The following is a 13,317-nucleotide window of genomic DNA, read 5'->3' on the forward strand; positions in this document are numbered from 1 at the left end:
TTTTCTGGATATGCAATCTGTCTCGGGAGGGATTAGACATACCTGTGAGACTGCAGGGGGGCCAGAAGGCTGAGACAGAGGTTGATAATGGCCCACCAGGGTTTTTTAGGAGGATCTTGTTTATGCGTCTCCTTCCCTCTCATGGGGGGAGGGGGGGGGAGGGAGGGTCCAGAAGCTCATACAAGAGAAAATCAATGGCGTTTGCAGTGTAAACATGCAGCGCTTATTTGCTTTAAAAAAAAAAAAACAGTGTGGACACAGTGCATTCACACGTCGTCTAATTCAAAGCCTATTAATTATACAACTAATGCGCACAGTTTGTTTAGAGGAGTTTAGTGGCACTTGAGGAAATCAGCTCAAGTGCCTCTAAACTCTCCAGTGAACACTTTGTCCATGAAGCTGAACGTGACTGCAAATAGACTTGGACAGAACTGTCACTGGGAGTAGTGAGGAAGATTATTTTGTGCCGACAAGCGAGCTGGAGTTTCACATTACTTTCTTCTCCTCTCTCATCCATGCTGTCCACCGTGGTTGTCCTCAGCTAACCTGTCCTCTGCATTAGTTCACCTGTCAGACACCCCCTCCCTTCCCCTCACCCCCCGCATCTCCTGGGCTACCACCCCGCATATGACCTGCAGCGATTTCCAGGGAACTATTCTTCCCAGAGTTTCACTTAGAGGAAGCTCAACTTGTTTTTGCCACCAATTTGATTACAAACCTTGATTACAAGGTAGAGGCATGATTACGTCACTTTACGGGGCGGCAGTGGCTCAGGGGTAGAGTGGCCGGGTAGAGTGAACTGGAAAACCGCAAGGTTCCCAGTTCGATCCCGGGCTGGGGCGCTCCCCTAGAGTTAGTGTCGAAGTGTCCTTGAGCAAGACGCTGAACCCCTAATTGCTCCCGGTGAGCAGGTTGGTGCCTTGCATGGTTTCCACCGCCATCGGTGTATGAATGTGTGTGTGAATGGGTTAATGGCACAATCAATGTAAAGCGCTTCGGATAGAAGCGCTATATAAATGCACCATTTACCATTTATAGGAAGCAGTTGATTTGTTTCCAAACAAATATTTAAATATATATTATTATTATTATTATTATACGATTTGGAGATCGTATTCACAAAGACACTCCATGGGCATGGCAACTCAAAAGTTAAAACTAAAGCCTTTATTTCATGAAAATGTGTTGCAGCATAGGAGCCTTCCTTACTGTGCCATAATTCATTTTGTGAGGTTTCTCATGTGAATTCTATACTGCCCATTTTCTCTAAATTTGGTAGCAAGGGGCCAAATTAATGAGCGTGCATGAGCTATGCCTGTTCAAAGTTTGCATTTTTCAATTGTTTGCTATAGCGCCACCCTTTGGCCAATGGTTGTGAGTTTCGTGTCTTCGCGGTTAGCCAGAACTGCCAAAAGTGGTGGAAGAATAAAACTAACAAAAATAATAGGAGACCACTACATGCTTGGCCCCCTAATAAACAATGCTGGGTTTACCACTTTGGAGTGATAAACGTATGTTTACGTCCCTTCCCCTTTTTCAGCCCCCTGCCCCAGCTGAGCTCCGCGCCGCCCTCTGAAAGAGCAGGATGACAAGATGGCACAGCTGCTTGTACCGCCCGGACCAGACAGCTTCCACCCCTTCGTCCCCGAGTCGCTGGCCGCCATCGAAAGGCGCATCGCCGAGGAGGAGGCTCGGAGAGCGCGGGCGCCGGACCGCCGCAGCGACACTGACGATGAAAATGGGCCCAAGCCCAACCGCGACTTGGAGGCGGGGAAGTCCCTGCCCTTCATCTATGGGGACACGCCCCCGCGCTTGGTGTCCACACCACTGGAGGACCTGGATCCCTTCTACAGCAATCAGAAGGTATTTACAGTACTGCCAATATTATGCAACTGAAGCTGTAGTCTATTCTGTCAAAGCGATATTCTGAATTTAAGTTTCATCTCGACACTGCTCGCACTTGCAGACACATATAATGAGGATGTTGACTTTTCGATGAAACAACCTTTCTCAGTACCTGGGGAGACGCAGATCGTTTGAAGGAAATGTCAGCAGTCCATTTTGCAGTATTTATATAATGTCAAATCAAAACAAAATTGTCTTATGACACTTTACCTATAGTCAAGTCAAGTCACATTAATTTATAAAGCACAACTCTCGTTAAGTGCTGTACAGACCAGGAGGTAGCTAAATCACAATTTGACATAATCAATAAGACATATGGCTCCATGGCACTGACAAACAATTAGCAATGAAAACTGTAAGAAGCATAAATTAACAGTAAAAACAATAAGATAACCAATGATAACATCATTGGGTCAACATCTGGCATCAGAAGGATTCAAAGGCTAGAAGTGAATTTAAAAAAAAGAATCTTGAGCCTGGACTTAAAGTGACAGCAAAGGCGTGGTCGCCCCTGAGCTTGAGTTTAGTTTGTGGGACAGCTAGGAGCCCCAAGTTAGCCAACAAGTATAGAGCAGTATAATAGTCTTGACCTGTAGTGCAATTCAAGACTAAAGACCTCTACACACTGTACGATATTTGAAATGGTCGGCGAGTGAACAGATCGTTAAGCATTTCACATTGCACGAGTTTCTCTCTTGAAATACCCAACAATTTCCCTGTTAGCAAGCACCTGCCGAAAGCAGCCAGGAAACTCCCTTTAACGGGAAGAAACTGTGAGGAGAACGTGGCTCTTGATGGGCAGCCATCTGCCTTGACAAGCTTGCAGGTTGAGACTGAGTGGGAGAAATAGAGAGAGGGAGAGAGAGTTGCACAGCAACAGCAAAAATAGTAATAACAATAACTATAATAATAACAGTCCGCAGCCATACTCCATGGAAACCCTCGATTCACAGTTGGGTGGAGGGGTGGGCGGGGTGTCCTCAATCACGATCTATGGAAGCCCAAAAGATTTTTTTTTCCAAGCATCTGTATGAAGTTTGACTCAATGTGCATTATGCAGACAGTGTTGCGGTGAATCTTTTCCATGATTGTTAACTTACCCCGGGGCCTTTTCACCTTCACCTACAGGTGTGCAGATTATTTTCTGCTTTTCAATCAAAGCGTTATCTAAAATAAGCAAGGCCAGTGATGATCGATTCACTTGAAGCATTCTATTTGGTGGTGAAGAAAATGTCAAAACATTGCCATATCCTTTTAAATTCTTTGCTTGTGGCAGTATATCAAGTCACAATTGTTTGACCGTGGTCCTTGGTCCTTAATATTTTAAATACTTTATTGTGTGGGATATTGTTGGTGCCTCTTGGGTATCACTGGCAATCGTCTGTGCTTATGGGGACTAAAAGTGCGTCATTTCCATTTGACCGCAACATGACTCACAGCAGCTTTCATTTACTGTATCAGCTCCATTACTTAAAAACAGATCACCCTTTCATTTGCCAACCCTTTCAGTTCCGAACAGTCCATGGTTCAACGTTGTTGATTTGGGTAAATTAATTAAAAACTTTTTTTGGCATGTATAGGTGCAACATGCACGTCATCATAATTGTGCTAAGCCAGGTTGAAGTGTCTTGCAAACACTGGCCTACAGAGGTGCCAAACGCTAATGGGAGCTGTTGTGCCAGTTGAAGCGTGGGGCAGAGGCTGCCCTGCCTCAGGTGCACTGATCCAGCTTCATTACTGTCACTGGAACACATGCTGCAATCGTACTTCTGCAACACTTCTGTAATCGCTCACACCAGCACTGAAACAGGCGCGTGTGTGTGTTGTGCACGTTTAAACATGCAACCCGACCACTCAGACTCACACAACACAAGTGAAAGTACTCTCTCTCACTCTCTCTCTCTCACACACACACACACACACACACACACACACACACACACACACACACACACACACACACACACACACACACACACAGACATACAGTACTGGAAGCTATTTTTAGAAATACTCCAGTAAAGTAAAAAACACCTCAACATTATACTTAAGTACAGTACTTGTACTTAGTTACTTTCCACCACTGGTTTAAACCAAACTTCTCATCAATGCCTGTTTCTCCCTCTCTCTTTCAGACCTTCATAGTATGTAACCGCGGGAAGGCAATCTTCCGTTTCAACGCCACTCCTGCCTTGTACATCCTGAGCCCCTTCAACCCACTGAGGAGGATTTCTATTAGAGTTTTAGTACACTCATATCCTTTCAGAGGTCGGCTGCTCTCGCCGCTCGGTACCGGATTATAGAGATTTGTGAGACAAAAACTGGGATGTCATTGTTAAGTTCTAACCTATGATGGGACGACCTGGGCCTCCATTGCTCTCTTCGTATGTTCTCAATGACACTTCACACTTAAACATGTGGAGTATGGAACAGCATTCATGCATTGTAGAGAAATGGGAACTTAAGAATTTCTTGGATTATATGGTTTTGGGTGGAGTGGAGGTATTTATATTATAATGTAATTTATATTATAATGTAATTTATATTATAATGTAATTTATATGACATGACATGACATGACATGACATGACATGACATGACATGACATGACATGACATGACATGACATGACATGACATGACATGACATTACTTTATACAGTATTATATTATGTTAATAATAAACTGTATAGAATCGTATATTCTGTAGCAGTGATTCCTGTTATCTTCTAGATAAGCAGTTGATCAGCTGTGTTTCATTGTTCCTTCACTCTGTGTTTAAATGATTCCGTAAATAGGTCATGTTTGTGCCGTGCTTTTATTCTTCCTTGACTCTAACGTTTGCATTTACGAGGTTCAGTATATTGATCATGTTCACCATCCTGACCAACTGTGCTTTCATGACCCTCAGCAACCCCCCAGAGTGGGCCAAGAATGTAGAGTAAGTCTTTGTTGTCTCATTGCAAAATGTGTGTTTGCTTGTTTTCAACCCATTAAGACTTGAGGCCGATTCTACAAATGCCTACAAATGTGATTTTTGAATAGCCATCGTTAAAATGTAAAACGACACAGGTGCTTTCCGGGTAAGAAAAATAACAATATTTCTCTCTCTCTCTCTCTCTCTCTCTCTCTCTCTCTCTCTCTCTCTCTCACTCACTCTCCCCCCCCCCCCCCCCCCCCATATGTGTCTGGTCTCGTTGCCAGGTACACATTCACAGGGATATACACCTTTGAGTCCCTTATAAAGATCCTGGCGAGGGGCTTCTGCGTGGGGAAGTTCACTTTCCTCCGAGACCCATGGAACTGGCTGGATTTCAGTGTTATCTCCATGGCGTAAGTATTGTGTCAACTTGCATCCGGATCAGCCTAACGCGGTGTGAGCGTAGATTAAGAAACAGACTGCGTGGAATGCTAATTGGCGCAGCAGCCTAAGAGGCTATGTCGAATGTGAACCAAAAAAAAAGAAGAGGATTGTGCTTTCTAGATTTCACTGTTTCTTCTTTTCATAGAGTAGCCCACTTCCAGACTCTGCATCCATAATCTTTAGTAATGGCTGTGATCCCGCAGAGCATGAAATTGCCCAGGGATCCTCAACCTTTCTAATTCCCCCCAAAAAAACTCAGTGTTAATTTAACTCTTGAGTGTCCAAATGCAATTCAATTTGTTCATCCGCAGATTTACAGATCAGTAAGGGTTCATTGGTTGCTAACTAACTATCAATCATTTAGCTGGGGACCCCCTGGAGCCCCTTCAAGTACCCCTGGGAGTACCCAGATCCCATATTGAGAACCAGTGAAGCAATTTATAATGGCATGTGTGGTGTGTGTGTGTGTGTGTGTGTGTGTGTGTGTGTGTGTGTGTGTGTGTGTGTGTGTGTGTGTGTGTGTGTGTGTGTGTGTGTGTGTGTGTGTGTGTGTGTGTGTGTGTGTGTGTGTGTGTGTACAATATTGTAGTACATAAAGTATGATTCCCTTTTGTGTTCTGTTAGCTTTTTTCTGCTTTTTGTTTACCAGATGTTGTCACTTGTTAAATGATTAAATAGGACAGATGATATTGTCGTGTCAAGATAATGTGTCCTAAAGATAATTCATATACATTATGATGCTTTTGTGGCAAATACGTTTTCATAGGTATGCGTGCGAGCGCGCATGTGTGCGTGCCTGAGTTTGTGTCGATGCAGTTATTGTGTAGTAACTGTGCATTTGATTCTGCAGGTATGTTACAGAGTTTGTAAACCTAGGCAATGTTTCAGCTCTGCGCACGTTCAGAGTTTTGCGTGCTTTGAAAACTATCTCAGTCATCCCAGGTAAGGCTGCCTGTGACTGCCGCTCGTGCTACTGCCATTTGTCCTCTGTGTGTGACTGTTTGTCGTGTCCCTCCCCCCATCCCTGATCCCCACCTGACCCTGACCCTCCCAACCTTTTTTCGTCCTGTCATGGTGTGTGTGTGTGTGTGTGTGTGTGTGTGTGTGTGTGTGTGTGTGCGTGAACACCTCCCCTCCCGTTTTCCAATTGTCCCCCACCCCTCTACTGTCATTCCCTTTCCTCCTTCCTTCCTTCCTTCCTTCCTTCCTTCCTTTCCTCCCCTCCCTCCCTTCCCTTGCAGATATGTCACAGAGTTTGTGGACCTGGGCAATGTCTCAGCACTGCGAACCTTCAGGGTTCTGCGAGCCCTGAAAACTATATCGGTCATTCCAGGTGAGAGAGCCATCACCGAAACCTGGGCGCCCCCCCCCCCCTCATAGATAACGCCGAATCGCTAATGAAATACTAAAAATGCAAGCAGCTGGCGTTTCGCTAACATCCCCCTCCTCCTCTCAGCTCATCTCACCATAGCTCAGATGGCGCTCCCTGTCGCCATCTCTCTCCCTCCCCCTGTCATGCTAGCCTTCAGCAGTCCCAAGGCCAGTAAAAGCTGGAATCTGGCTCCCAATCTGCACAGATTGACAGGATTCTGAGCTTTTAGATACATTCTTCTAGTCCGATTTAACTCTCTCTCTCTCTCTCTCTCTCTCTCTCTCTCTCTCTCTCTCTCTCTCTCTCTCTCTCTCTCTCTCTCTCTCTCTCTGGATGAAATCTATTCTTGCCTTGGGAACTTATTTACGAGTAGACTTTTATTTACTTTTTTGCATTATTTGTTTCACATTTCTTCTGCATGAGACATTGCAAAAGCAGATTTTCTGTTGGCAAGCACTTGTGTGCATAGGGCTCCTCCTTTCCTTGTTTTCCTGTGCATGTCTTGTTAAATGTTGTGTGTGTTTTGGGGTAATTGTCTCACAGTTAGTGTTGGTTTCTGGGTGTTATGTCATTGCAAACACTAACACAAAGCAACCATGTTCCACTGTAAACACTAACGCACATCTTGACCAACTAACAAATTATCTGTTTGTAGACCATCCAGGCAATCTTGTCATTGGCCTTGTATCAATACATAAAGGGGGTATTGTGTATTACTGGTGTTACAATAATATTTTGGTCCCTATCAAAAGGAACTGTTACTTATCCAATTCTACAAACATGCTGAAGACATATTATCTAATTATGAAACTAGGTATTAATGTTTTTCCAGAGGCATAGCTGAGTTCAATAAAACACTCTAGTTTGAGGGCAGTGATAGTAATGTTTATCAGAAGTGAAGCTGATGGGTTTGTAAGTGTGACACACAGCAGCAGAACTGGTATAGCTGGCGCTAACGGACAAAAAAAAGGTGGCCTTTGATGAAAAGGGACAACCCACCACAACAACACTTGGCTTTTATTGCATTTTATATCACCATTTTAATTTTGGTTTTGTCTGTGAGCCCTATCCAGTCTACCGTTTTTCTTCAAAAAATAACCATCATTTTTTCCGGTTAGATATTGCTGCTATTAAACAAACTGGCACATTATTACACAATAATACCCACCATGGTTAGCAGCACCTGTGTGGAACTCAGTGCTAGGTAGTTAAAGCCTGAGTGCAATACGTAGTTTACTGCCCTTGAATTGGACACACAGACAGGAAAGAAATATAACACTCTAATGGACCCTCCATCACAAGCAGACATCTGTCCCTGTTCCTGTATGACAGAAAGCCCCACATACTGTATACAGGGGTAGCCAGAGTCCCACATTAACATTTTACTCTGCTTGATAGACTACTGCTGCACTGTACTGTATCTCCCAATATCTCACTTTCCAGCTAATTGGGAGTATTTGTTTCTAGTATTAATATCAGGCTCTACTCTAGTGCATAATGAAAAATGTATTAAACAAAATAATTTTATTCTGAGCCGAAACCAGGCGTGCAAACACATGAAGAAAGACTACCACTGTGCAGATGTAATTTATGGCTACCACTGTACACACGGGAATGCAGTGCAGAATGCAGATCTCACATGCTACCTGTGGTGTAAAGTACATTTACTCAAGTAAATACTTGGTACTTTTACTTTACTTGAGTATTTAAATTTATTCCATACTTTAAACTCTACTCCGTTAGCCAAATGTACTTTTTTTTTGCTCCGCTACAATTATTTGACAGCTTTAGTTACTAGTTACTTTTACATTAATATTACAAAACATATATAAACCAATGACTTACTTACTACAAGCTCACAACGTATCGCATCGCAACGCATTGTGAGCTTGTAGAAAAAACCTTTGAAATGGGACATTCTGCATAATGACTACTTTTACTGTTGGCACTTTTAAGTATATTTTGATGCCAATACTTGTGTACTTTTACTCAACTAAAATTCCAACACAGGACTATTTCTACATTGTGGTATTGCTAATTTTTCTTAAGTAAAAGTACTTTTTTTCTTTTACTAACTACTTTTTCCACCACTGAATGCTACCTGCTAACCGCAGCTCTCTTCTGTCACATACAGTATAAGCTGGTGTGCTTAGTTTTGGTAGCAGGCGATAACAGCTCTTTTCGCCATCTTTTCCTCCTCTCCCTCCCACCAACCAACCCGCTGATCCCACCCACAGGCCTGAAGACCATCGTGGGCGCTCTGATCCAGTCGGTGAAGAAGCTGTCCGACGTGATGATCCTCACCGTGTTCTGCCTCAGCGTGTTCGCCCTCATCGGCCTGCAGCTCTTCATGGGCAACCTGCGGCAGAAGTGCGTGCGCATGCCCACCAACGCCACCAACTTCACGTTTTCAACCGCCGCGTTTTTTTCAACCGCCACCGAGGACCTCCTGCTGTTCAACGCCAGCGCCGCCCTGCTGGACGACTCCAACGCCACCTTCCTGCAGAACGACACCAGGGACGCCTTCAACTGGACCGAGTACATCAACGACAGCGGTGAGCGGTCTTTTCGCCGTGGCCTGCCGCGGGCTGACCATAGAGCTATATATTATCTAGGGCAGTGGGACTTTTAAGACCTTTTTAATACCTAAAGAAAGTATAAGAAAGAAAAGAGAAAAGACTATTACTGCATTAAAAATGATCAACAAACTATACTATAAAAACTGGTCAAACATTGGTTGAATTGGGGTGTAAATGATGAAAATAGCCGATCTACAAAATCACAGTGTTGTGAGCTTGTAGATCGGCTATTTTCATTATGTTTATCTGTGGAACCGAGTTGTAATGCCTCAATTCCAAGTGCTTGTCAGGGTGGGGGGGGTCCCCAGTTCAAATATGATTATTTTGGGGGGTCCCCAGTTCAAATAGGATTATTTTGGGGGGTCACGGCCTGAAAAGGTTGAGAACCACTGATCTAGAGGACGGACTCACCCCCACTGCCCACTCATTTCAGTGCAAGTTGCTCGCCCTATAATCACGCTCACTGCATGCACACTAGTGTCCTTTATGCCTCGTGTGTGTCTATGTCACGAATTACCTCGAGCCCATTTTCTTTTCACCCGAATAATAATTCTACAATTTGCTTAATGGCTATTTTTGGCGAAGTGATTTGGTGTTGTAGAGGGACAAAAAGGTAGGGACCAAGTACAGACCCTGGGGGGACCCCAGTCAATGAAGCATACAGGGTGTTTATGGTGTTTGAATGGGTTCATCTTAGCACCTGCGTCCAGTGCAGGGCTGAGTCAAATCCTGGCTACTTCCATTGAAGTGGAGGGGGGGGGGGGGGGGGGCGGAGGACTGGTGATCAGCGATTGGTAGTGACAGCGATGGGGCTTGGGGAGGAGGAGGGGGGCTCCGTGCTCGCTAACTAGGGCCATAGTGGGAGAATGGCAGCCATAAATTTGGTGGAATAATCGGGCACACGACAAAACTCAAACAACCCCGACAACCACCACCATCTGTGGTGGCGTGGACAGCCCAGAGAGCCAGGGTGGGCATGAGTCACTTGACGGACCGTCCATCGAGGATCGAGTTGATGCCTTGCCAGCTTTATGAATGATAAAGTGTTGGCCGACGGACAGAGTGTGACAGATAGGAGGGCGATAAAAGTGGAAGGATTGGCAGCACTATGGTGACACTAAGGGGAGATAGCGGAGATAGGAGTCTGTTTGATTTAACCACTTAACCCAGTAGTTCTCAAACTTGTTTGTGGAAAGTACCCCCTTTCCATTATTTCTGAATCCAAGTACCCCCTTGAACGACTACAACATTTTGCTTTGAAATATTGACATCAAAAGTCCAGTCAGTATGTTCAAAATAAACCAGCATGATGGCAAATACGTATTGCTTTCTATTCGTTAACAGTTAGTCAGTAGAATACTTTTTCTTTTCATGTTCCACCTTCTCTCAAGTACCCCCTCTAGTATCTCTGCGTACCCCTAGGGGTACATGTACCCCCATTTGAGAAACATTGAATTAACCCATTGAGACCTGAGGCCGATTCTACAAATGCCTTCTAAATCCTAACAGTTTTCTGAAAAACGTATGTTGCTATGTCAGTGGTGCTCAAAAGGGGAAGGATTTGCAGCACCATGGGGGCACAGCTAGGAAAATAAAATAGCATAAAAAAAGGAGAGACAGCAACAGTGCTCTGTTTTGACTTAAAAGGTGATTAGGTGTGATATACAGTGACCCTGGCTTCTTAATGGCAGCTACTCTACCAGTTTGCCTGTATTTCTCAAAGACCTGGAATCCGATTTTGCATTTTAGCAGCAGATTCTAAGGCGTGTTGTGGCTGGGCGCTGCACCGCACAGCTGACACATCAGGCTCATCAGCAATGACTCAGTGACTCAGAGACATTGGCGTTTTAAAGCCTGACCCCGCTGTTTTGATCCCGCCGACAAAAAAAATGACACGAGAAAGAATTCAAATGGAAGATAGGATGACTCATTGTCATAGCTGTCCATGTGCAGTGAGGCAGGAGAGTGGCTAGGTGCTAAAACACAGAATCACCCCCCCCCCTCTTTCTCTCTCTCCACATCTATTCCTCTCTCCTGCTGTTCCTCGGTGCCCTAGCTTTTTGTACAGACACACGAGGATATGAGCTCAATCTTTATTCTTTTCTTTTTGCTCTTGTTCCCTGACCTGTTGGCAAAGCATTTCAATATCTCTATCGCGAATAACAATATTTATGCTCTACTTTGATGTATGCAAATAGAACCTTGTATGTCCAAAACTGTTACTTTTCAGGAAACAGGTAGTTATTACACAACTCACGACTCACAACTTATTCATTGTTTATTTGAAAAAGATGTATTTAAACTGGCAAACTACTTGGAGAAAGCTTGGGACTTGAGGAAAAAAGCATTGTACAGCCAGTAGGGGATATGTACTTTGTTATGTTTTGTTTTGTTTTGTTTTGTTTTGTTCGGTCGGTATTGGTTGTGTATAAAATCATTTTGAATATTATAACTGCCTTAAAAGGTGTCATATAATCCCATGAGGGATGGGCCACGAGGTGGCATGACACTTAAATAAAATCATTCATTCATTCATTCATATTATTTAGTCACAAGCTCTTGTTTTCATTGGTTAAAACAAACAAACAGACAGACTTAAATGCATGTCATTATAGGCGAAAACCTTCCAAAATGTTCAACATCCTATTTTAAAATTGCCTGGAGGTTGGGTTGACTGTTTGGACGGTGGATGGGACAAACGTAACATCAACAAACACTGTTCATGAGAATAGTCACACACAAAAGAAAAAGCCAAGTCATTAATTTATGAAAAACATGTCAAGTTGTTTGCCTGACAATGCAGAAAATACAAATTGAGTCATTCTCATGGGGAATTCAAGTCACTTTTGCAATTCATTGTGTCTTTTTTAAAATGTCTCTGTCCTGTGTGTGTTTCAATGACTGTCCCTGTGTGTTCCTGTCTCTTCTAGATAATTACTATAAACTCCCCAATGCCAGGGATGCTCTGCTCTGTGGAAACGGCAGCGGCGCTGGGTAAGAAGACTTGACATGTTTTATTTATATGGCCAATTAGACGCGCCACAAAGCCAAGCATGGGTAATTACTGTCTGCCCTCGCCACCGCGCCGAGGCACTGCAAGAATTCACACTGCTGTTTAAATGTGGTGGCAATGTCATTTCGTGGGATGTTGGCCGAAATAGCCGCATGTCCAGGCCGATTTAAACTGATTGCCAAAGAACTGAATTGAATTTATCTGAACTGTAATGTAATCAGTCTTTTTATGGAGCTAGATAAGATATTGCACAGTGTATTTCAAATTATACAATAATGGCACTTAAAACATTTAGCAATGTAGCTGCATCTTCTGGACATACAAAGAATGGACATAGCATTTAGCCCATTAAAACCAATTCGATTTTTTGCGTTGGCTATTCAAACATAGCAGATATACAAGCTCACAGCGTGCCGCGCTGCGAGCTTGTTACATCTGCTGTTTTTGAACATTTTTTTTAAATCTTTGAAAGTGTGAGAACTACTGATTTAGAAGGGATTTGTAGAATCGGCCGCTTAATGGGTTAAAAGAAGATGATCTCTTCATTTTTATATTTTTATATCTTTGATATTCTTTCTTTGTCAGGATGTGTCCAGAAGGGTATTCGTGCATCAAAGCGGGTCGTAATCCAGACTACGGCTACACCAGCTTCGACACTTTCAGCTGGGCTTTCCTGTCTCTGTTTCGCCTCATGACCCAAGACTTCTGGGAGAACCTCTATCAGCAGGTGGACAGAACGCCACGACATCCACAACATCCACAACATCCACACACAACACTCACAACACTATGCAGTGTGAAAGATATACTGTCCAGAGTTAGTTGGACGACTTAGTACAAATCAGGCTTTTCCAAGTATTACTTTTTTTGAATAATTGAAATTAGGTAGAAATGCATAAAGAAAATTACATATACACAAACATAAATTCAAAAGCCTTATTTCCATTGTGGTCTCTTGTTTGCGCGTGCGTGCGTGCGTGCGTGCGTGCGTGCGTGCGTGCGTGCGTGCGTGCGTGCGTGCGTGCGTGCGTGCGTGCGAGCGTGCGAGTGTGTGTGTGTGAGAGAGAGAGAGAGGGAGACGCATCT

At 43.7% G+C, this 13,317-nt stretch overlaps 1 protein-coding gene across 1 annotated transcript in view; it reads left to right on the plus strand.

Annotated features, from left to right (window-relative positions):
• Nucleotides 1–1,593: 1,593 nt before the first annotated feature.
• The window catches only part of LOC311040830 (sodium channel protein type 2 subunit alpha-like), a gene marked incomplete at both ends in the record, with an annotated part of 46,427 nt that continues 34,703 nt past the window's right edge, over nucleotides 1,594–13,317 (plus strand). The window contains 8 exon segments of the mRNA XM_084051188.1: nucleotides 1,594–1,863; nucleotides 4,041–4,160; nucleotides 4,759–4,844; nucleotides 5,108–5,236; nucleotides 6,509–6,600; nucleotides 8,877–9,194; nucleotides 12,149–12,212; nucleotides 12,817–12,958. Coding sequence (XP_083907314.1) covers nucleotides 1,594–1,863; nucleotides 4,041–4,160; nucleotides 4,759–4,844; nucleotides 5,108–5,236; nucleotides 6,509–6,600; nucleotides 8,877–9,194; nucleotides 12,149–12,212; nucleotides 12,817–12,958 — 1,221 coding nt within the window.

The sequence above is a fragment of the Gymnoscopelus microlampas genome (genome assembly GCF_963454915.1).
Source record: "Gymnoscopelus microlampas genome assembly, chromosome: 24".
NCBI classification, from domain to species: Eukaryota; Metazoa; Chordata; class Actinopteri; order Myctophiformes; family Myctophidae; genus Gymnoscopelus; species Gymnoscopelus microlampas.